The sequence below is a fragment of the Ochotona curzoniae genome, unplaced genomic scaffold (assembly GCF_017591425.1).
Source record: "Ochotona curzoniae isolate NIBS_2020 unplaced genomic scaffold, NIBS_Ocur_1.0 contig_43, whole genome shotgun sequence".
Lineage (NCBI taxonomy): Eukaryota > Metazoa > Chordata > Mammalia > Lagomorpha > Ochotonidae > Ochotona > Ochotona curzoniae.
In genome coordinates, this window is record NW_024466218.1 from 18,785,588 (window position 1) to 18,810,321 (window position 24,734).

General features: G+C 38.9%; 1 protein-coding gene across 3 annotated transcripts in view; it reads left to right on the plus strand.

The window, feature by feature from the left end:
* The window catches only part of CUNH18orf25 (chromosome unknown C18orf25 homolog), a 69,594-nt gene that overhangs the window by 36,179 nt on the left and 8,681 nt on the right, over positions 1 to 24,734 (plus strand). For 2 of the 3 annotated variants that reach the window (XM_040984972.1, XM_040984971.1), the window contains exons 3-4: positions 7,949 to 8,131; positions 21,618 to 21,744. In XM_040984972.1, coding sequence (XP_040840906.1) covers positions 7,949 to 8,131; positions 21,618 to 21,744 — 310 coding nt within the window. The remainder of the gene's footprint in view (positions 1 to 7,948; positions 8,132 to 21,617; positions 21,745 to 24,734) is intronic. The other variant, XM_040984973.1, reaches the window with a different exon arrangement.

The following is a 24,734-nucleotide window of genomic DNA, read 5'->3' on the forward strand; positions in this document are numbered from 1 at the left end:
TAAGAACTCTGAAATAATCCTTCCTTTTTTGTTTTAATTTTAGCAATGACATACTTAAGGCAAAAAGACCCTAAATTAGTAGGAATATAGGCAAAATATAAACAATGCAAACAGTGATTGAGTGGAAAAATGACCATCCACCTTCAAACTCAGTAAAGAATATACAGGAATTAATCTATTTTACTTATTGCTCATATTCCTTGATATAACAGATTTTACAAAGGTCTTTGGATATAGGTATCTTGACTTATATGAAATTTATTACTTAAAGGTTGAATACTCAGTTATTTAAAGTATATTTGTTTTTCAAGGAAGAATTATATTACTAGTCCTTTTGTTGAACAGGTAAAGCTCCCTAAGTTGATTATTGTTAATAATTTTCAGCTTTGATATACAACTGACTGTTTTAAGACTAAATTACACGAACTTTACAGGAATAATGGCAAATAGGCTTAATGCTGTCATGAAATTTGTTTAGAATAGCAAATTATATCAGTAAGCTTTCTTATAAAAAGATAATAACCCTTTTAAAGTAATTGACCTGTTACATTTTGCTGTTATTTATTTCTCTCCTTTTTTTCTCTATTATTTAAACAGTACAATGAGGGCACAGTGAAGATTTTGCAGAATGCCTGTCCCATGTCAGAAAATGCAGTATCAAAACAGTTCCAGCAAATTTATCAAACTTGCACATTCATTAAATTTTATTAAATTAATTCTGTAAAGGAATGTTTTCAAAGAAAAGTTCTCAATAACCTCTACAAAATGGTGTATATGCTCTCAGTCATGGTATGATAAAGCATGTCATTTTGTCTAGAAGTTGTATAAATTGTGAATACCTTCTGAGTTTCTATAACTTTCTCATGATTTGTTTTTATTTTGTCAAAGTTTAGGAAAGTTGGTGGGAGTTTGAGCCAACCTGATAGTTTACTAGTACTAAGTAGATATTTTCATATTGTATAAAATTACCACAGTGAAACATAGATGGCATAAAAAGTGAAAGAATAATTTATGAAGTGTATTTTTTGATAATGAAGGATTATTTTATTATAACTTTACTATTTCAGAAGAATGTTATCAAATTACTGTTTTCCTTTTATTGAATTTTCTTTATCTTTTCTCTAACTGTGCATTTGAAATGTAACCTAGAAAAATAAACATTTTGAAAAAGAAATGTTTCCTGTGACTCTCTTGAGGACAGTGTTGATATATTAGTGATTTCCTGTCAGTTCACGTTAGGTCCTCACTACGGAAGTCAGCTTTGCTTTTTAAAAAAATTATTTATTTTTGTTTAAAGATTCACTGTATTTTATTACAAAGTCATATTTACAGAAAGAAGGAGAGGCAGAAAGATTTTCCATCCGCTGGTTCACTTGCCAAGTGACTGCAGTGGTCAGAACTGAGCCTTTCTGAAGCCACGGGCCAGGAGCTTCTTCTCAGTTTCCCAACACAGGGGCAGGATTCCAAAGCTTTGGGGCATTCTCTATTGCTTTCCCAGGCCATAAGCAGGGAAAGTGGATGAAAAGTGGAGCAGCTGGGACATGAACTGGCACCCATATGGGGTCCCAGTGCACGCAAGGTGAAGATTTAGCCAGTAGGCTATTGCACTGGGCCCCTATTAGTTTTTGACAACATGGTGTTTGTACAGGGTATAACTAGGAACTGATTTTACATAATATTTTTGGGTTCTTCCAGTTGGTAGGTTGAAAAAATAAACCACCCTGAACAAAAAGGTCAAGGTGCTTTGTCTTTAAGTTTGTATGTGCAACAGCATTACCCTGTTAGAAGTTGAGAATAGTTGGAAGAATTTCATGGAGTGATCAAAAGGCTAGAAACAGTGCACCTTTATCCAAGGGGATGTGGTTAGTATTTATTTTCTAATTTTTGTGCTCTACCTTGGAATAAGTAGTGGAAGTTTTTTGGGTTTGTTCTTTTTAGTTCTGAATCCTTAACACAGTAGCTCACAATTTTCCCCTGAATTAGAAAGATAAGTTGAAAGGTGGTGATAAGATGAATTGAAAGATGCCCTGTTTGTGTATTTGTACATTTTTACTTAATGCTCAGATAAATTACCTGAGTCAACTTTTGAATAACCACACTTAATTCTAAGCTTTCCTAATTCTGTAGTTAGTAGTCACACACTAAATTAAGTTTTCCTTTTAAGTTTTCAATTCCCCAGTGATAATCTTGTGTATTTTTTGTTTGTTTGTTTGTTTGTTTGTTTAACCTCTCTGTTTCAAAATGTTTTGTCAGTACTAGAGCTTTTCTGGATGAATGTTTTATGTGATATGTGAACATAATATATGTATGAAGACAAATTAATCGTAAAATTTTATCTCCATGTTGATCCATATAGTTTAAATTTGTAATAATTGAGATGAGCACAATGGAAAAACAAGTGAAATGGACATTGATACAATTTTACTTAAAAAACTCTTGATTGCAAATTTTCAGTGTTTATTGCTGTGTTTAATTTCAGTTTAATGCAGACATTTTTTGGTCTTTACCAAAACAGCTTTGTGATATTCTGATGAAAGTATACAGAACCTTTGGTATTAAGGTGATGTTTCTGGAGATGGCACTTTCCTATAAATTGTTTTTACATATTTGTTGGTGTGGTTTTCTAGGATATGTTTTTGAAAATGACTTTTCAGATTATCCTGTGTGTATTTTCCATTGTGTTGTAGCAATAGAAATATGATGTAAACATTTTCTAAGTGTTGTTTTGTTGTCTGTGTTTTGGTATGTACTGAGAGGCTCTGCTGAAGTGCAGGTCTACAACTCTGGAGGTTGGCCTCTTCCCCCATCTGCCATGCTCACGTCATTCTCTTAGCTGACTGCTGTGCAGGGGTGCACATCCACACTCTTCTTAGATCCCTTGGATTGGTTATTTCCAAGAGGCCTTCTTTCAAATAAACTGGTTTTTTTTTTGGGGGGGGGTCCTCACTCTAAATTGAGCGTGAGTATGACCCCTTTCTCAGTTGGATAGAAATGGTACTGGACCCACAGATCCATTAGCAACAACAATGTAAAGTGTTTCCCCTCCAGATGTGGCAAATAGGAAAGAAGGCATTTTCCTCTGTGCATTACAGTGGCCTTAGAAATGAGATCAAAGGGTCAATCCTTAATTGGCCATTGTCCACCTTTCTTTGGGCCCAGCACTTCCCAAAGGAAGTGGTGTTGATAGGTGTTCCTGATTTTGTAATCAGAGTGGCAAGTTTGTGTCAGTGGAAGTGCTCTTTCTGCTAGTATGAAATAAGGGCTCATCCAAAATGATTTCTGTTTGGCTTTGAAGCACTTTTATATGAATACATGCAAGCTAACATTTCACTTAAAAGTGTAGAAGCACATTTGAATGATCTCATTTAACTGTTAATTTCCATAAAGCATTTACTTAGGTTGGGTTCATCTATGACCAATATAAGACACCAGTCCTGGCAGTGATGTTTTCTCAGAGCTTCTTGAATGCAGGCTGTGTCCAACAAAGTGTGCATGCCAAGGCAAGCAAACAAGGAAGGAAGCAGGCAAGTACTAATTAGCATGGGAAGATGGGGCAGAGGACCAGCACATAACTGCTGTAGTCTTTGTGCTCTTCTTCAACCCTCACCATAGCCCTGTAAAGAGACTCAGTAGTGAAATCAATTTGACCTGAGTAGTGAAGAGGGAGTGAGAAGGGCTTTATAACTTGTGTGCCTGCTGCCAATTTCCTGTGTTGTTCCCAGTCCCATTTGTCAAAGTTATTCTCATTCCACGTAATTAGGACTCGTCTTTCTCATCTGTGAAATACAAATGGTAAATTTTATGTAGTTTTAGTATTCTGTGCTTCTGGTTTTCAAATTTGGAAAGAGGAATTAATCATGGAGAAACAGCAAAGGAAAAATTAGGTTTTGTTTTATGATTTAGATTTTTTCTGAGTCTTGGAGCATATTTCGGAAGGAAACACTCATGCACTTAAAAGCTTAATGGTAATATTGCTGAAAGTTTAAGATAATAAAAATGAATATCCTGTGTTTGAAGTGTGTGATGACACAGATAATGTGGGGTCTTTTCAAACATTTGTGGAGGATATATGCTATGAAAAATATGCATGGAGCTCAAATTTATGCACCAAAATAGTTCATCTATCTATCTATCTATCTATCTATCTATCTATCTATCTATCTATCTATCTATCTATCCATCCATCCATCCATCTATCCAGATATACAGAAGGAAAGAGATACTGAGATCTTCTATCTGCTGATTAATTCCTTAAGTGTCCTCAACGGCCAGAGCTGAGCCCATCCAAAGCTAGGAGTCAGAAGCTTCTTCCAGGTTTCCCAAGCCGGTGCAGGGTCTCAAGGCTTTGGGCTGTTCTCTACTGCTTTTCCAGGCCACAAGCAGGGAGCTGGAAGGAAGTAGAGCAGCCGGCATAGGAACCATGCTGATATGCAAGGCGAGGACTTAAGCCTGGCTTTCAAAATAATTATCTTTGAATTGACTTTTCCACAAACTTTTAGAAGTATCTTATTGTTTGAAAAGTTAGAATTTATCTGTAGAGGTGATTAATGAGAAGACACACCCCTGTTTCTAGTGGACAGTGGATGAATTGATGTTCTTAACTAAAATCACAACAAAACAAAACAGAAAAACTGGAGGATTGTCTTGCCTTGAAGCAAATGGCAACAATTTCAAGATTTTAATCAGGTGGAGAAATAGCACCTGAATTAGCCATAATTTAAGTAGTCACTTACTGACAGTATTACATTTATCTTTAGAGAGAGGCTTAATGATTACAGAGAAACCAGTTAGTTCATTATTTTATTTAAGTATACTTTAAATTTAAATATACTTTAAAATTGAAACAGATAATGGAGTTGGCAAATGGGAGAATGTGATAAGGCATCTAAAGTGTTACAAGCATGGAATGTGCTTATCTTCTTGATTAAATCCTAAATTGGGAACTTTGTTGTGTGTAACTTTGTGACTTGATTTTTTTAAAATTAGAACTTAGCTAATCAGCCAGAAGAATAGTAAACTGAGAACAAGTTCTGTGTGTTTATTCTACCCTGTAAATATTGACATTATCCAATAGACAAGTATTCCTGTTGGTTTGAATTTTCCTAGCCCTTCTTCAACAGTCTCCCTTTTTTGTCTCTTTGTTCAAGCGATAATTTTTTAAATGACAGAAAAGGTTGCTGTAAACCCTTACTTACTCATAGTTCTGCATAACAAATCATATTTTAAAAGGATATCACAAATTGGTACCATCAGTTAGCCTAATATCATGTAGTGCTTAAGTATGAATTCTGATGCCAATTGCTTTAAACATACCTTCTCTAAACTTGGAATGCAGTGTCTTTAATTGTGGTTAATAAATTAGAAAGGCAACCATTCCATTATTTTATTGAAATTTGTACAGTATTGACTTGCAGCCATTGGAATATATTGGAAATTAAGTGACAGTGATCACTATTTATTTTAACCGTTAAGTATAATTAAATATGAAAATTTTGCTGTCTTTGTTTATGATGAATGCTAAATTTAAACTAAGTTATAAGGTGTGCTGTTTGGAAATATGGAAGATACAAGAATGAAGCCAGATAACAAGTTTGTGCTTGTATTTCCTACTGATGAAGACTTTCAGACAAGTTATATCTCTGGGTAGGTGATGTCGCTCTGCATGTATATTTATACACCTATACTTTTTGCATGATTATACATGTAGCAGTGGTACAATTTTGACTTGACCTGTTGCCTCAATTTGGGAATTGGGGATGTGAGGGCAGGAGGCTCTGTATGGTATCCATGATAAAAAATTTAAAATAAATTGCTAAATAATTTACTGCAAACATTTGAAAGACAACCTTAAAATAGAATATGTGGTCAAATAGTCAATATTGTACTTGGCCCTCATATCTTCTGCACCCAAGTATTTAATTATCACACAGTATCTTGGTCCCGTAATAATCACTTTGAACTCTGATGAAAACTTAATAGAATGTGTCAGCTTTCTTTTCTTTTCAGAAAAGAAAAATCCCGAGCATAACCAGTATTTTGCTATTTAAACTAAAATTCATTACCAGCTGATACTAGTTACACTGTTGAACACTTGCCTCAGCTGGAAATTAGTTTTAAGTATCTAAAATTGTCACGATTGTCAGAATTTAGTATTGTGACCTGTCCTTTATACAGTGGCACCTAACTACTCATTTGCTTTTGTGTTTGGTCATTTTTAAATGTTGCTACATAAGCCTATGTCTTGGGAGCTTAGTTTTAAAGGCTTACTATCCCAAGTGTGTTCCATGTTTTGTCCACTGAGTATTTCACACAATGAATGTTTGCATTAATACAGCACTCCTTCATTATATTCTATTTTTATGATTCATTGGCATATGTATTCCATCATACTGAAGTTTTATAAAATAGGTATGTTTATTCATTTATTGGATGATGTTAAAAATCCTTATGGAAATAACTTTACTTGCACTTCACAAACATTCTTGAGAGAAGCAGTTTTTCTTTATTTCTGCTTTGTTCTAAAATGGGGAGAGTTGAGGGATTTTATATATATATATATATATATATATATATACACTTTTTTATATATATATACTTTTTTTTATTTTGAATTTTGAATTATGTGGTACAATTTCGTATAGACTGGGATTCCCTCCAAACTCCCACCCCTGACAAAATTTCCCCATTACACTACAATGGTGTAGTTCTTCATATGGAATCATAATTCTATCAGTCTCTTATTTAAGTGTACCCGACATTGTTGGTACAGACAATGTCAAACAGTCCAGCATCCCATTGTCTACACATGTCCAACAGTTTCATTGGCAATCTATCTTTTGTCTGAAAGTAGGGATGCATGTTCCATTGTTCCCCCACATCTGTATATGATAGACCCCAGTACTCCATCAGTATACGTTTCATAATTGAGAAGCTATGAACCCAGGTCAACAACTGGTATGAGTTAGAACAGCTACCACCACAACAAAACATCAACAACAAATTACAGCACCATGAACAGTTGAGGAATTTCTTACTTAATTTTTGCTCTGTGGTTGATACATTAGAAAAAGGTAGTATTTAGCGTTTTAAAGCATGTGTCTTTTCTATAAGCATGAATACTGAGTTACTTTAGCATGCAGTGCTGCAGTAATTGCTTTGGAACTCAGCTGTGGTTTTCAGCTACTTGTATGATTTGGGGTCTCTCACTTTTCCAGCGAGAACTTTGATAGCTTTCCCTAAAATCACCCATAAGATTGCATATCATTTACTTGGAGTGTGAGCTGGTTCTCTCTCTGGGACAAGAAAATACAAATATCCTTTACAAGACATCTAAAATAAAATCGTGAAAATGGTTTTTGAAAATAATGTAAAGGGTAGGATATTTCTGTTAGTGTGAAAGGGCTTTACTACCAATAGATGTCAGTCAAATGGAGTTCAGATATTAACTTTTTCCTTCAGTAAGAAGGGAAGTACTTGTATGTTTCACTTTCTTCTTAATCTATTAGGACTTTCAGTGTTAGGTATCCAGAGAAAGAACTAGATTCATTCCCTTAAAAATGTAGGTTGAGTTTTGATGTTTGCATCAGTTTTTATTTTCCTTTAAAAAAAGAGGGGCAGTTTCACTTTGGGGGCTCCTCTCCTTTTTCTTAACACTGTAATTCCTTAGGAGTGTGAGAGGAATTTGTTGTAACACTGTTCAGTAAAGTCTTGTCTCCTGTTTCTCATAGCCCTACTTTCCTCCTTCCAAAATGTGTCTCTCATCTCTGTAAACTTGGGTTATCTTTCCCACTTTCATACATCATGTACAAAATACTGATGGGTAGCTTTCTCTGATCAGAAAAGACGCTAAGGTAAAGGGCGACTGGCATTTAGAAGGCTCTTTTTTACTTTCAGAGTATTTTTTCACCCCACAAGTTAGATACCAGTGTACATTTTCTTTCCTCCCTAGATGGACCTCCAGTTGTAGCTCATTATGATATATCTGACACCAGCTCTGACCCAGAAGTGGTAAATGTGGACAATTTATTGGCGGCTGCAGTAGTTCAAGAGCACACTAATTCTGTAGGCGGCCAGGACACAGGAGCTACCTGGAGGACCAGCGGGCTTCTAGAAGAGCTGAATGCAGAGGCAGGTTGGTGCCCCCCTCATTCCCACCCCCTTCTCTGATGATGTGATGTGCATGTATCCTGGCAGCTGATTTGAGCAGGGCATCCTAGAGGGCACCAAATGATTCTGACTCTCCTAGCTGCCATGTAACTGAAAAGATTTGGGTAGCATGTCATTTATTTTTCCTCATCAGAAGGAAGCAAAAATATGATGTTAATTGTAGGCATCTGTAGATTTCAGGAGTAAGATTTCTTGGGTTAAAAGTGCCCAATATGCAAAAACTACTCAGATGCCTGCTTTTGGGAGGGGGGCAGAGAAGGGCAGCTCTCTGTTTTCCTCATTGATCCTAGATAAGCACCCTCACAGCCTTGGTAAGGAACTGTGACTCTCCTTGTGGCACTGTCTCTCTGCAGTACTGTTTCTTCTGCTTTTTGGTGTGGAGTGTTTCCATCAATTACGCTTCAGTGGTTCTCATTTGTCCTTTAACCCTTTTATTTCAGTTTCTTGTTCTGGGGAAAAGATCCCTTTCTCTTTCTTGCTTTATGTGTCTTGGCTCTATAATTGTTAATAATTTCACTTATTCCTTAAAAAGCCTAGGAAACCTGCTGTTACCTTTGAAAACCCTTCATAATACCTCAAGGTCTCCTTTAGTATCTTCCGCAAAACTCTTCCAACATTCTAGTTTATTCACTTTCAAATTTTTATTCATTTGAGAAGGCAGAGAGGAAAGATAGATGAAATGCTCCCATCTGTTGTTCACTGTCCCAGTGCTTGGCGCTGGCTGGGACTGGATCTCGCCTGAAATGAGGGGCTGCGGTGTCGTCTCAGGTCCCTCTGAGGCTGGCACGAACCCGGTCACTTAAACTGTGGCTGTTGCTTCCCAGGGTCAGCGTTAGCAGGAAGCTGCTGAGGACATCCTAATTGCTAGGCCAAATGCCTGCTCCATTCCTTCTAATTTAAATGTTTTAAGAAAAATACCAATACTTACAACAACAAAAAGGGGTGGATTGAGACAGCGTGTTTATGTAGTATATATTTTATATGGTAAAATTGTTGGATTATAGTTTTCTAGTTACAAATGTATTGATTTTATGATAAAGTCTTGTAATTTAGTGACTACCCAGAATATTTTTATGGAAAATTCTTTGTGTTTATATGAGATGAATACATTTCATGTATTCCACAGTACATATTTAGGAGCATAGTGATTCTTTCCGTGCTCTCTAGAAAATGTGGTTTTTATTACAGATTGTTCTAATTTAGAAGTTGAGACAGACCTTCACTGATTATAATATTATTGCCCTGAATTCTTCCTTTTGTAAATTTTGTTTAGCACTAAAACCAAACAAAACAACCAAAAAACCCCACTTTTTTGTTGACCTTCTAATAGATTCATGGTGACTGATTTCAGAACAGGACCTGACTTTAGGGCTGTAATTTTGATTGCTTACTGCCTGTTCGACTTCAGACTAGTCGTTTCTTCAGTGTTTATATGCAAATCCTTGTTTTGCCCTGCAAAGATCTGTTAAGGATTTACTAATACTACCATAAGGGCTTTGAAAGTAATAAGCAATGATAGCAAAGAGAAGTGTTTATATGTTTCTAAGCTATGTAATTCGTTCTGTATATGTGGTTTATCTTTGTTTTTCATCTGCTGTCAGTTAAGTGATCTGTTTCTTTTCCTTTAATCTAGTCACATAATCAGAGCACATTATAATTTTTTTAAATGGAATTAGTACCAATGCCTTATTCATGTAGAGAATTCTTGATATTAGGTTGAACCAAATTGAATTGTTTGATTCTTTTGATATACAGTAGACTATTTCAAATGAGTCAGTCAAATGGTGCAGTGCTTGAGATCTTAAGATATCATTTGAGTTACCAGCATTGGAGATAACATTTGCATATTCAAATTTAGGTATAAGAATTCCTCAGTTTTCTTTTTTTGAAATATTTATTTATTTTTTCTTAGAAAGGCAAGTTTATAGAAAGAAGGAGAGGCAGAGACAAAGATCTTCCATCTGGTGGTTCACTCTCCAAATAGCCACAATGGCCAGAGCTGTCAACCTGAAGCCAGGAGCCAGGAGCTTCCTCTAGGTCTCCTATGCAGGTGCAGGGTCCCAAGGCTTTGGGCCGTCCTCGACTGCTTTCCCAGACCACAAGCAGGGAGCTGGATGGGAAATGGAGCAGCTGGGACACGAACTGGCACCCAAATGGGTTCCTGGTGTGTGCAAGGTGAGATTTTAGCTGCTGGAACACAACATTAGGCCCAAGAATTCCTCATTTCTAAGGGGCACAGTCCCACTTGGGCTACAAAGCTCTGTAGATGCTCAAACCCCTTTTTAAAAATGGCATAATGTTTGCCTGTCATCTATACCAGTCCTCTTGTGTACTTTAAATCATCCATTGATGATTCATAAGGCCTAAAACATGTAAGTGCAGTGCCGTTAGTTGTTATGCTGTGTTTAAAACAGTAATGGCAAGAAAAGTCTTAATGTTTTGTCCATATTTAAAATACAGGTGTAAGTTTTTAAAAAAATATTTCCAAATCATAATCAGTTGAATCCACAATATAGACCCATGAGTAAGGGGGCCAACTGTAATTGTCAGCACACAGGCACCAGCCACCATTCATCTGAGGAAATAAAACATGGGAAATATAGGAGATGAGAAACACTTGTGGTTAAACTTTATTCCATTTTTCCTCTCCCCACCCCAACACTGTCCTCAATTTGTTATTTAATATTTGCTATTCCTATGCATTTCTTTACATAGTTTTATTACATTTGTTATGTATCTATAAATAGTCAAGCTTTAGAATTGGTATAACATTGAAGGTAGTAAGTTTTGAATCTTATTTTTAGTTCAGTATTTTGTCAGTGTTGACTATGGCTCTAGTTCACTCATTTTGATATTTGCTCTTGTAATGTGCTTAAAATGACATTTTAAATAATATTATTAGCATCTAGCCTCTTGGTACATGTGTTTGTGACAGTTCTTCTGTAGAGTATATAGAGGTGGTTATTGTGCATATTGGGCCATGAATTTGGTGTAATTTTTGGATATTTTAGGGTATAGTCGCCACTGTTAATCAGCTTCCTATGACCTTAGGAATCCATTTGATTGGCTGTTTCAAGATAATTTTTGCCTGAATTTGACTACAGAAATGTGGATAATAAAATTTACTCTACCTTAAGTCTTGATGCAGTGGTCATAATGGGAGCTTGTCTTGTGAATTGGAATGTGCTTGAAGTGTCACAACAAAATGCTTGATTTTGATTGCCCATATATAGTTTCAGGACTTTAATAGTAACAGTCAGATGGTCATTCTTGTGGTTTCCCTTATAGAGTGTTCTAATGGTTAATCTGGATCCCTCTCTCGCTTGCAGCAAAGCGAGAGACCAGTCTCTAAACATTGTTAGGAGTTCGCTTTAATCACTCACCATCTCAGCCTGGATTCACAGGCTACCCTGTTTGGGATCACCTACCTAATTACTGGAGGCAGGGGTGCTTGCTTCTTTTCCCAAGGAATTAGACAATGTGCTTCTGTCCAAAATAGTTGTCACTATCTTGTGTCAGTTTTAACTTGGGTAAAAGAACAGAATCACAAGTAGGTTAACAAATTACATTGAAGTCTGGGAAGCTACTGGTCAATAAAAGACTTTGGTCTTTCACTTCATCTTTTACCATGTTACCATGTATTTGCTTTTTCTTAATGCTAGAATTGAGCATTTCTGGGGTGATTTTGAACCAGCAGCCACGTACAGTAACTTTAGCTAAATAATGGAAAGTCTCAGTTTTCTATATCTACAAAGCTAAAATTATATTAGTAACACTTGATACAGCTTTTCTTGATCTTTGCCTGAACATAACAATTACCCAGGGTGCTTACAAAAATGCAGTCCAAAGATTCTTCCTGAAGAGTAGATACATGCAGAATGGGATCTTGAAATCTCTATTTTTTTATTTTTGAAAGAATTTATTTACTTGAAAGGCAGAATGGAGGGGAACTGCAGGGAAGACAGAAAGGCGTTTCATGCGTTGGTCCATTCCCCAATGGCTGCAACAACTGGAGCTTAGCTGGTCCAAAGCCAGGAACCAGGAACTTCCTCCACTTCTCCTGTGTGGGTGCAGGAACCCAAGGATTTGGGTCATGGTGCATTGTTTTCCCCAGGTGCGCCCTCATGGAGCTGTATTGGAAGTTGGGCTACTGGAACTTGAACCAGCACTATAAAGGGTGTTGATGACACAACCAGAAGCTTTATCCACAGAGCTGGCTCTGTGGAATCTCTTTAATAACAACTTCTTCTCACGCTGTTCTGGTATCCTGCTTATTTAGGAAGTTACTAGTATATCTGAAGGTGGCTTAATTTTTGCTGATTGTTAATAGTCACTCACAAAAGCAAAAAAGCAAAATTCTTGGTGTAATTGTGAAAAACCTAATTTAGATTTGTTTTCCTGAGAAGTGATAGATTCTAAACACATCTCACTTTTGCCAGTCAGATACGTTTTCAAGAAGATAGGCTGGACATTTTCTTCAGACTTCAAAATGGGCATGGAAATCTTGACTTGTTCATTACACAGGCCCAGTAATGCTACCAAAAGGCAAATCTTGGTTTTCCTGCTCCTCGGGTGAGGCTTTTAATAGTCAGACCAGAGGAGCCTGGCTTCTATTATTGGCTGATTAAAATACTAACAGCCTTGTGAAAGAGATGATGTCTGGCCGCATACCTCTAATGCACCTGCTTTCTATTAACTAAGATTGGAGATTTCTGATCTTCTATGGCCACTTTTTTGTAAATTGTAACCTTCCTATGGAAAGAGCTGAACAAAGTAATACTTTTCTTGTTTTCCAAGCTGTGTAGTGAGTTTATTTATTAGTATTTTTCATGTCTAGCATGCCACTGCCATCCAGTATGTAATGCTTTCTTACAGTGTGCTGTAGATAGGCCCAGGCCTCCTCCTCCCACAGACTTGCAATTTTAAAAAATGGCCATGAAAAAAAAGGCAACATTATTTGAAGATGCAAAGAAATTATTTGTCATAATTTAGTTGCTACTTTCTCTGTGCTGCTACACATTGGTAATGTGTCAGACTTATTTATTGTTAAAAAAAATTTTGCAGTAGGAAAACAAGCATTTAGAATTTTCTCCTAGTGAAAGAAGTATCTTTTCAAAGAGCTACCTAAATAGGCAAAGAACAATACAGCAGTCCAGTGACTAAACAAAAGTGCTTTGCTTTATTTTTAGCTTAATGTATAATAATCAAGATATTTTTTCCCTGCATTTGTTTTTAGAACTGGAAAAGGTTATTCCAACTGATAGTACTTGAAGAATTTCATTGCATCTTTGATTTACTTTTTAAAAAAAAATTATTAATTTTCTTGGAAAGGCAGATCTACAGAGACAAGAAGGGACAGAGAGATCTTACATATACTGGTTGGAAGTGATTGCAATGGCTGAAGCTGGGGATCTGAAGCCAGGAGCTAGGAGCTTCCTCTGGGTCTCCCATGTGGGTGTAAGGTCTCAAGGCTTTGGGCCATCTGTTGCTGCTTTTTCAGGCCACAAGCAGGGAGCTGGATGGGAAGTGGAGCAGCCAGGACACAAACTGACGGTCACATGGGATCCCGGCATGTGCAATGCAAGGATTTAGCCACTGAACTATCACATCTGGCCCTGCTTCACTTTTTTTTTTTTTTTAAAGAGTTTGTTTTTTGTTGAAAAGGCAGATATACAGAGAGGAGCAGAGATAGGAATATGGTTCACTCCCCAAGCGGCCGCAACAGCCAGAGCTGAGCCAGTCCAAAACCAAGAACCAGGAGCCTCTTCCAGGTCTCCCTTGCGGGTGCAGAGTCCCAAGGCTTTGGGCTGTACTCGACTGCTTTCCCAGGCCACAAACAGGGAACTGGATAGGAAGTGGAGCTGTCAGCATTAGAATCGGCCCCCATATGGGATCCCAGTGCGTTCAAGGCGAGGACTTTAGCTGCTAGGCGATGACGCTGGGCCCCTGATTTCACTCTTGTGTAGGCTGCAGGCCCTCTTCCACAGTTGAATCCTCTGACGTCATGGTGGAGCTGGGGTGAGAGCGAATAGTCAGTCTCTGGCACGGGAGCTGCCAAAGGAATGCTGGCAGGGTGCAGACGGCTACATGAAAGTAAAGAGCTAATTGTCCTGGCTAGGAAACAGATGTAGGAGGGAAGACAGAGGCATTTCCTGAATGCCTTTGGAATCTTTTGTAAAGCCCGGTAGCTTATGGACCTACAGTGGGTCCCAACGGGCTTGTTACTGGATAGCCTAATTTATCTGATGGCTTTGGCAGGAAAGGTGGCAAATACCTCATACCATTAGGCTAGGCTTTCCTAGCATTAGCCAGGAAGTTTGTCTTTAGCTCCTTTGCTCATGCGTCTGTGTTGTCTTCAGTAGTGATTAGATTTTTGTATTAAATTATTTATTTTATTATTTTATGATACAGTTCTATAGGCCTGGGATTTCCCAATCTCCCCCTTTCCCTCCTCCTCCCAATTTTCCCTATGTCTTTATAATAGTGTAGTCTTTCATAATCACTCATAAGTCCATCAATCTGCTATTTTAAGTGTATCCTGACATTGTAGGTATGGACAGTGGCAGAGAGTCCAGCATCCTATTTTCAAGATATATTTCACAGTTTAGTTGGGAGTCCATCTTTGATTTGGAAGTAAAGATGCATGTTGCATTGTGTTTGCACATTTGGATGTAATAGTCTATCACACAGAGTACTGATTAGATTTTAAAGTGCATTTATTGAAGGAAGAGAGTGTGTTCCCTTGGGCTGGTTCACTCCCTAAGTACCCTTCAAGAACCCCAGAAAGGGAAGCAAAATAGTTGGAAGTTGGGAACTCAGTCAGGTGTCCCATGTGAGTGTTGGGACTGTAGCTGAGTGAGCCATCATTGCTGCCTCCCAGGGTCTGTGAGAGGCGGGTGGTGAGCCTAGGCACTCTGGGAACGTTGAGCTCCTAAATGTGTCTCTTAACCACTTGGCCAAATATTTTGTATTAATGTAGATCTTTTTCCATCTTGTTTTCACTGATTTTTTTTAAACTATTACAGGTGTAATTCCAAGAGCAGACCCCGATTTTAAGTTAATACTTTAAGCATTGTACAGTTACTGTAACGATGCTAAATGCCAGCACAGTTGAATTGTGATTTTTATGGCCAAAGTTGTGCTGCCAAAACTGTTAGGATTGATGTGGTAATATGAGACTAGTATATAAATGACTAGTCTCTGGGTCCTTGGTAGATGAATGAAGTTGGAAAGTCTGATATAATGGTTATGGCTCTCTTGTTTTCCTTAACAAATGCAGCACAGTAACTTTTCTCTAAAGAAATAGTGATGTTTCCAGCAATGAAATGAGACTGCCAGAAGTGGTGGGATCAGAATGAGATATCCCACCCAAGGGGAGGACTTAGTTATTCAGAAATGCTGGTGACTGTGACATTTTAAAAACATTCCTATACACAAGTCAGAATTGAAAATTAGAATTATGGTGATAGAAGCAGGTACAGAAAAAGTAAGGAGTAACGTATTCTTGTTGTGTGTTTTTTCGTTTTTTTCTGTCTTTCCTTCTTCCCTTCTCTTCTTCCTAGAGGTAGAGAGAGAGCTTCCATTTCCTGGTTTAGTCCCCGGGTGCCCACAATTGCCAGGGCAGGGCCATGCCAATGCTAGGAGCCAGTAACTCAATTCCAGATCTCCCGTCTGCAGGGCAGGGCCCCAGCTCATCATTTGAGCCATCACCTGCTGCCTGTCAGGATGCATGTCAGCAGGAAGCTGGAAGCAGGAGCAGCGGCAGGGCTTGAGCCCAGGCACACTGATGCATCCCAAATGGTACTGCACAGGCCAGGTGCCTGCCTCTGTCATATTTTTTTCTTCTACTAGTATTTATAAGCATCAGATAATCAGAGAACAGGTTGGTTAGAACAGCCATGACTTTTGTAGTTTGCCTTTTAAGTCTGATTAATTTCATTTGTGTTTAGCCCTAGCTTTGATTTGGCTATAAATGATTTTTAGTGTCTTTTAAAGTTCCATTCCTTGGGGCCTGGTGTCATAGCCTAGCAGCTAAAGTCCTCGCTTTGCAGGTGCTGGGATCCCATATGGGTGCCAGTTCCCATCCAGCTCCCTGCTTGTGGCCTGGGAAAGCAGTCAAGGATGGATAAAAGCCTTGGGACCCTGTACCCGCATGGGATACCTGAAAGAGGCTCCTGGCTCCTGGCTTTGGATTGGCACAGCTCTGGCTTTTGTGGCTGCTTGGGGAGTAAATTAGTGGGTGGAAGATCTTCCTCTCTGCTCCTCTCTCTATATATTTGACTTTCCAATAAAAATAAAATAAATCTTAAAAAAAATTGTTTCACTCCTTAATTTCTTAATTGGTTGGCACAGGAAGCTTTTAGGTGGTTGTTCTTATAAATAATATGTATTTGTGAGAGCAGAACTTGAAAGTGGACACACATGCACACACGCACATTCTGATACAGGCACCAGGAATATTTCATGAACCTAGTGAGGCTGTTGTGGATCAGTGTATGATAGTGAAAAGGTAGCCTGGAAAATGTGGGCTGCTGCTTTTGGTACCAGAGGACCAAGGCGGATAATCTGTGATTCTGATATTAGAATTGAGGGTAGGATCAGCTTCTTCAGGATAGTTGGGTTTCTGTGAGGAGGCGGAGAGAAATAAGGTTCACACCGTTCACCATGGAGCTGGCTTTCCAGAGGGCAGAGCAGAAGTTGTAGGAATGGTGAAAGGCTGGAGCAGATGAGAGCAGCAAAGTGGGGGCGAGATGGAGCAGTCCCAGTGACTTGTGATTTTTTGGGTAGCTGAGCAGGTGGAAATACTGCTTTTCTTCTTATGAAGTGTAGTTTCCTCCTACCTTTTCCTACATTGCTCTCTTTTCTACTGGCAGTTCTTACTGTTTTACTGGCTCGTTGCACCCAGCCCTCCGTCCATGCTCTCCCAGCTTCATTGCTTTGCCTTTGCAGTCTGCTTGCTGGTGTCTTCAGCTCCCTTGACGAGGTGACTTTCATGCTGTCACCATCTGGTAGAGTCTGCTCCCTCAGTGCACATTGTAATCTCCATCCCCATTGCCTCGCGTGGAGACAGTGCCTCATTGCAGAGCCCAAGGGTCACCCTCATTTCCTTCCTGCTGCTTCCTGGCAGCTCCCAGCCCTGCCCCGAGAGCCCCCTTTTCCTCATCCAGGATTCTTTAGAGTGGTTGCTTCACTTTCTAAACTCTTGCCTGCTGCCCTCCCTCCACCCATCCATACTCTCCTGGTGGCCTTTTTTTTTTTTTTTTTAATTTTTATCTATTTATTGGAAAGTCAGATATACAGAGAGGAGGAGAGACAGAGAGGAAGATCTTCTGTCCGATGATTCACTCCCCAAGTGAGCACAAGGGGCTGATGCTATGCCAATCTGAAGCCAGGATCCAGGAACTTCTTCTGGGTATCCCACACGGGTGCAGGGTCCCAAGGCTTTGGGCCATCCTCAACTACTTTCCCAGGCCACAAGCAGGGAGCTGGATGGGAAGTGGAGCTGCCGGGATTAGAACCCACGCCCATATGGGATCCTGGCGTGTTCAAGGCGAGGACTTTAGCCACTAGGCCACGCTGCCGGGCCCGGCCTTGTCATATTTTGCACAGACCAGAGTTACCTCTGACAGGAGCCTGTTTGTTTTCTGCCCCTTTTCCCCCCTAAGTCTGACCAGTCTCCCTTTAAAAGCTGTACATGTATAGGTATCCCTTTCCTTCAGATCCACACTGCTTGCTCAGTAACAGCCTGTCCCTTTTTCTCTTCAGCTAAACTTAAAGCTGTTCCTTTCCTCCCATTATTCTTCAGTTTGCTTTGCCATGCTGGCTTAGCCCATCAGTGTTCTGAGTCACCCCTTTCCTAACTCATCCACAGGCATGTGACGTGTGATTTTAGTGGACAACGCTTGCATTCTCTCATCTGAGCCTTCAGCTGGGTACTGTTAAGTACCTGTTCCTAGCAGTGCTCTTTGGTGTCCATGGTGTCACATCCTTGGGTTTTTTTTTCCTGCCTTTAGCTTTCCTTTCTTACCTCCCGTGCCTGTGACTTCATTATGTCTTCATTGGGGTTCTGTTGTGGGCTCCCTTTCCTCCTCTGGGCGACCTTTATCTTCGGAACTGTCTGGGAGGAATTAGTTACCAAGTCGTTATTTCCTCTTTTGACTTCTGATTTGAGATTTAGAAGAGCATCTCTGACTACTTCCAGGCCACATTATTGCCCTATCCAAAGCAGCCACCCAACCACCTTGGCTTTGGTTAGCACATTGAGCGGTACTGTGACTTTGTCCTATTGTGGCTCTGTCCAGATAGCAAGTACCGCTGTTGACTTCCGGTGTTCTTTTGTTTGCCTGACACTTCCCTCCCCCGCCAAATGCTAACTTTCCATACAAACACAGAGTATTTTCTTTTTTGTTCCTTTCCTGGTTCAGCTAGTTATTTCTCACCAAGTAACTACAGAAGTCTAACCACTTCCTTTACTTCCAGTGTCCTGTGCCTTAACTCTGAGTTTCATTTCTGTGCTCCACAAGGAAATTTTAAGAATCCCAAACTAGATCATGTCACTCACTGCTCTGCAGATATCCTCCAGTGGCTTCCTGCCTCTCAAGGTCAAGCCCAAACTTCTTACCATGGTCTGACCTGCTGACTCGGCCAGCCTTGTTTCTGCTTTCTCTCTTACTGCCCCAGCTCTCAGCAGTGAGTGACAAGACGTTCGTTACGCTGTTTGTACTCATCTGTGCCCACTCTTGCCTGGAGGCTCAGCTTTCTTCATCACCTTCAGATATGGGGAATGTGCCTTTTCTGTGTGTTTCCAGGATACTCTTTCCAAGGGCTCTTCAAAAAGTCCATGGAAACATGAGTATTATGGAAAAACTGTATGAATTTCAGAAACACTTTGTACCAACATAACCTTTTAGTTCTATTTTGTTTGAACTTTTTGAAGTACCCTAAAGTTTCCCCATCAGAATGCTTTTCCAGTCATAGTGCAGTGGACTGGTTTTTATTATCCTTAAATATTTCATTCATTGAAGATGGAGACTGCCTGCCTTGTTTCCTATTGTGTTCCTAGCACCTAGTGTAGTAATAGCATGTTATAGGCAAGTATGTATTGTACTAAGTAACAGGTAAATAGGAAGGACTGCTTGAATTAGTGAATTACGGGCCAATTGATTTGAAAAAGAGAGAAACTACTGATTTGCATTGTTCCCTAGTAGCACAGTTGAGAGAGTGTGCATATTGATAGCCCTAATTAACATTGCAGTGGAAATTGGATTAATTGGATTTGTCCATAACAAGATATTAAGAGATCAGAGCAAGAATCTAAGTTCACCAAATGTAGACTTAACAAAATTCTGTTTGAGAAATCGCCCTGATTTAATGGGGCTGGGTTTGTCTGGTGCCCACTGATGGTGCCACTTGGATCCAGCTGGATTACCGACTCATTATATTATAATATAATCTTAATCACTAGTTTCCTCCAGAAGCTTTTTTAAGCCTTTTACATTTCTGTTTTCTCATGTGCATCATTTTCAATTCAAGGAAAAAGGTAAAAATGATGGTTATGAAAAAGACCCACCAATCATCTTCAAATTTGATCACTTTTCACAGCTTACTCATTATGCATGTTCTGGTATTTTCAGTGTTATGTGTGGCAATTTTTTTTTTAAGAGTTAAAAAAATTTTAAAGGCAGAGTAACAGGGTAGGAGGGAGAAGGAGAGCAAGAGAGAGTAACTATTGCTTTGGCTGGTTCCCATTTTTAATGGCTCCAATAAGTGGAGGGAAGCAAGGCCCCAAAGGCCAGAATTGTTGGGCATGGTCAAAGCCATTGCTGCTTCTGGTCTCCCCCATGGATGCAGGAGCCCAAGGACTTGGGTCATCTTCCACTGCTTTCCCGGATGCAGAGTTTGATTGAAAGTGGAGCATCTGAGAGCAGGACCTTTGCTCATTGTGGTGATTTAACTTGCTCTATCACAATGCTGGCCTCTATGTGTGATACTTTATGTGTTACGTATGTATTTTCCAGTGTTTCTGCATAGAGCTATGATAGGTGTCTGAACGGCATAGTATATTATTTCAGGTCTCTTTCCTTAGATTAAATTTTCAGCAGTGAGTTGATACCTGTTAAAGAGTGTGAGACTGGTAAAGTTTGCTTTGAGACCATAATTAATCTTTCCTGAAAGACTTGATAGAAGTGTAAAAGTGCACGATTTTTTTTTTCAGTGACCTTAAAATATTGGAATGAAGCAAGGGGTGGGTACAGGGTGAGTTGTGCATGTAAGATTTAATTCTCATTATCTTGGTTTAGATTATATGAGGTCTCATGAGAGATTTCAAAAAAAAACTGAAGAGCTACTTTATATCAGATGGCAATATATGTGATACCCTTTGAAGAATAAAAGTAAATTTACACCCATTGTAGTTGCTTATTCTGCGCTGACTGCCAGGTCTTCTAAAATTCATCCCTTCAAATCAGAACACATGAGCTAAGTACATAAACTGAATTTTTAAACTTGTTAGAGGAGATTTCACCTAGTTACTTTGGTTCAGTGCCTTTAGCTGTTACTAGAGTTCTGAGAAGCTTGTTTTCTGTGATGTTAGGAAATATGTTTCATTGCAACATGGAGTACATGTACTTTCTGGAAACCCTGGTGAGACAGTCCTTACATGTCCTAACGTGACCAACTGTTGTGCTCTTCCAAAGCATGTGGTCTGTTTCTGTCTAAAGAACAAATGAAAACTCTCAGTAGTGTAGGTCATGTTTCAGTTGCTCAGAGCCAAAATTATGATCTACTTCTAGCCTTCCCTTCAAGGTAAAGTCCTACATCAGACCTGTCAAATCTGCATCCCTTTAGAGCAGGTGGTGGGGAACATATGCCCACATACCAATATAAAGCCCACTGAATCATTTGGTCTGGCCTTGCTGGGACTCAAAATTCAACAAATATATAGCAGGCAAATTTTAAGTTGATAATTTTGCATGGTCTACCAAATTTGTAAATATCTAAATGAACCTTGACAGTAAAAAGTTTCTGCACCCCTACTTTAGAGAGAAAAACCATTTATACCTGTGAGTTTCTGTGGTTTAGATTTGCTATATTCAAATTATAAGTAGTAGAGAAATGTCATTTAAAACCATTCTAAAGCCAAATTTAAAGAATTTCGTTATAATTCATATGTATGTATTTTTAGATACTCACCAAAGTGTCAGTATTTCTTTTTTCTTAAAAAAGACTTTAAAGTCCACTATTAAATAAAGCAATAGACTTTAAGTTCATATGTGTGCTGTCATGGTGTCTGAATACCTATTTCAGAACAGTAACAACAACACTTAGACTGATAGGAGTGAGGGCTGTGCTGTTGCTATGACTCAGTCTGAAAGAGAAATCTATCAATAAATTGCTTCTGCTGTTGGTGAGAAATCAAACTGTAACTTTTTTTTTCTTCTTTGCTCTCTCAGGTCACTTGGATCCAGGATTCTTGACGAGTGATAAGCCATCTGCGGGCAGTGCACCCCTGAATGAGGAAATTAACATTGCCTCCTCGGACAGTGAAGTAGAGATTGTGGGAGTTCAGGAGCATGCAAGGTAGGTATTACCCGGAGTATTCTAGTACTTTAAATTGTGAATCTCATTTAACCAGAAAACAAGCAGTAAGAAGAAGATAGCCTCCTGGTGTGGTTGCTTTGATGGGAGGAGCTATCTCTTGGGCTTCTTTGACTTGAGAGCCTTTTTCTGTTTAGACAAGCTAGAAACCATGGAATGTGTTGCATATTTTCATATCAAGATCATCTTCATGTTGTATGAACTAGAGCTGATGTTTTTGTTTTTATCTGAATCAAAGGCCTATGTAGTTTTGACACATTTTTCTCCTGTGATGAGTGCACTGTCTTTCCTGCTTCCTGCCTTTACTTACCTTGAACTGTATTGGGAACACACAATGGCAAGTCTGCATGAGGTAGCATACCTTTTTTGCTGATTTTCAAAAATACCTCTCCTTGTCTTTCTTCGTGTATTTGTCATATTTTAAAACTAAGGAATGCTGTTTCATAAGATAAAAAAATCACATCAAATTAGTTCAGTATTATGAAAATAGTTGTATGGAACTGGCAGGCACAGTGGCTTAACAGGCTAATCCTCCACCTGCAAGTACCAGGATCCCATATGGGTTCTGTTTAGTGTCCTGGCTGCTCCACTTCCTTTCTAGCTCCCTGCTTATGATCTGGGAAAGCAGTGGAGAATAGCCCAAATCCTTGGACCCCTGCACCTGTATGGGAGGCCTGGGATGAAGCTCTTGGATCCTGGCTTTGGATCAACTCAGCTCTGGCCATTGCAGCCACTTGGGGGGCGAACCAGTTGTTAGAAGCTGTTTCTGTCTCTCCTCTCTTTAAATCTGCCTTTCAAATAAAAATAAATACATCTTTAAAAAAAAATAGCCTGTTTTTGTATAGGGCACAATCTGAGGGATTCATCTCACATGTATGTTTCTATTTACTGGTTTACTCCACATATGTTCACAGGGACTGAGACTGTGCCCAACGGGCACTGTGATGGCATTCCAGGTCTCCCATATGGATGGCAGGGACCCAACAACTTGAATCATGACCTGCTATTCTAGTGTCTGTCTTGACAGTAAACTAGAATTAGGAGCTGGAGTCATATGTTGAACCTGGACATTCAGGTATCAGATGAAGGCATCTTAATTCCTAGGCCAAATATCTCTATTTAGAATATATTTTTTGTAGCAAATTTCTCCCCGGTCAGAAGAGTTTAATTGTGATTTCTGATAAGATAACCAAGTATGTGACACAATGTGTTGCTGTTACTGTTTGGTTAGCATTTCTTTTGTTGCTGCTGTAAAAGGATAACTTATAGAGTGAGTATGAGTACCATTGAAGCTACCTTTTTCTAGTGAAATGTGACTATCCTTGGAGAGCAGTTTTGGAATGTTGGAACTTTAAGAATGTAGAATTAACCCGTAGTTTAATACCTCATCTCCAACAAAGTGACCTACTTGCTGTTTATTACAACTAGGGCTGCCCTGTCACTTCATTTAGTTCTTTATTTACGCCATGTATTATGCCTGCATAACTGCTTCCTTTTTCCCATTGTTTTTGTGGGAAAGAATTTCCTTTGTTTAATCTTTTCTCTATCTCCTTTCCCCTTTCCCTTCTTTCCCCCTTTTCAGTTCTTTTCTTATCAACTTCTTTTCCAATTTCCCATCTGTTCTCTTCAAGCCGACCTCTTCAACGTTTGAGGAAAATAGTTAGTGATTCTTCCTTCAGTTCAGCACGTATCTGCAATTAGTTTATTTCACCATCGTTCCTTACAAAAGTGAAAATAGAATTCTTTAAAGCATCATGTCAGGATCCTTCTAGGATATTGTATTTCTTCAGACTTCCTTCTGTTAAAATACCTTCCCTATTGACAGATTAGAGCACTGGGCCCTAAATTTTCTCTTTGCTTTCTTCTGTAATCCATTGTTCATTTAACAGCATATTGTTCAGTGTCTAGATATTTCATATATTCTGGGATATTTTGACTTGATTGTGTCAGTTTCACTCCATCATGAACTGAGAAGATTCTTTCCTTTTTTTTTCTTTTAAACTTGCTGAGGCTTGTTTGTGTCTTGAAATCTGATCAGTGCTGAAGAAGGTTCCTTGTACTGTTGAAAAAGTAGCATATTCTCTGTAGGATGAAAGGTTTTGTAGATATAAGTTGAGTCTATTTACTCTAGTTTGAGTGAACTCTGTTGCTTGCTTGCCGAGTTTCTATATTGTTGGTCTGTCCATTGAGGTTAGTCGTGTGTTAAGGCCCCCACTGTTATTTTGTTGGAATCTATTTTTCCCTTGAAATCTGTTAATATTTATTTTCGGTACTGAGGTGTCCTGGCATTTGGTGTGCGTATATTTGTTATGGTGGTTTCTTCTTGCTGACTGTGTTCTTTATTCATTGTTCTCTGTCCTCCTTTTTCTCTTCTAATGTTTTTCACAGCAAAGTCTGTATTATCAGTTATTAGAATGACTACACCTGCTTGTTTTTCCTTTCATTAGGCTGGAATATCTTTTTCCATTCTTCCAGTTTCTGTGTAGTCTTGCTTGTAAGATACGTCTCCTGCAGGCAACAGATAGATGGGTCCTGTTTTTTAATCCCTTGTATCATCAGCCCATGCCTTTTGATTGATGACTTTAATCCATTTACATCCAGGGTTTATGTCAATGATGTTTAGGTAATGATGTTATTCTGTCATTTGACCATTGGTTTCTCATTCTTTGATTTAGGTTTCTCTTGTGCTTTTATGTTTGCCTTTGGACTTAGTCGGTGTTACTGTTTTTCTCTGTAGCATATCTTTGAGCAGCTTTGCCCTGGAAGTACTTTATATCATTTTCAGATACAAAGGAATACTCTTCATGAATTCTTGGGAGACTTCCTTGATACTGTACATACAATGGACTGTAGAGTTTGCAGATCTGTTGAAAGTCCTTATCATGTACGGATGTGTTCTTTGGCCTAGGACTAAGTAAAGTTTCACTGATTCTGTTCTGTTTGGGCTTTTACCCAGAGTTTTTTTTCAGAAG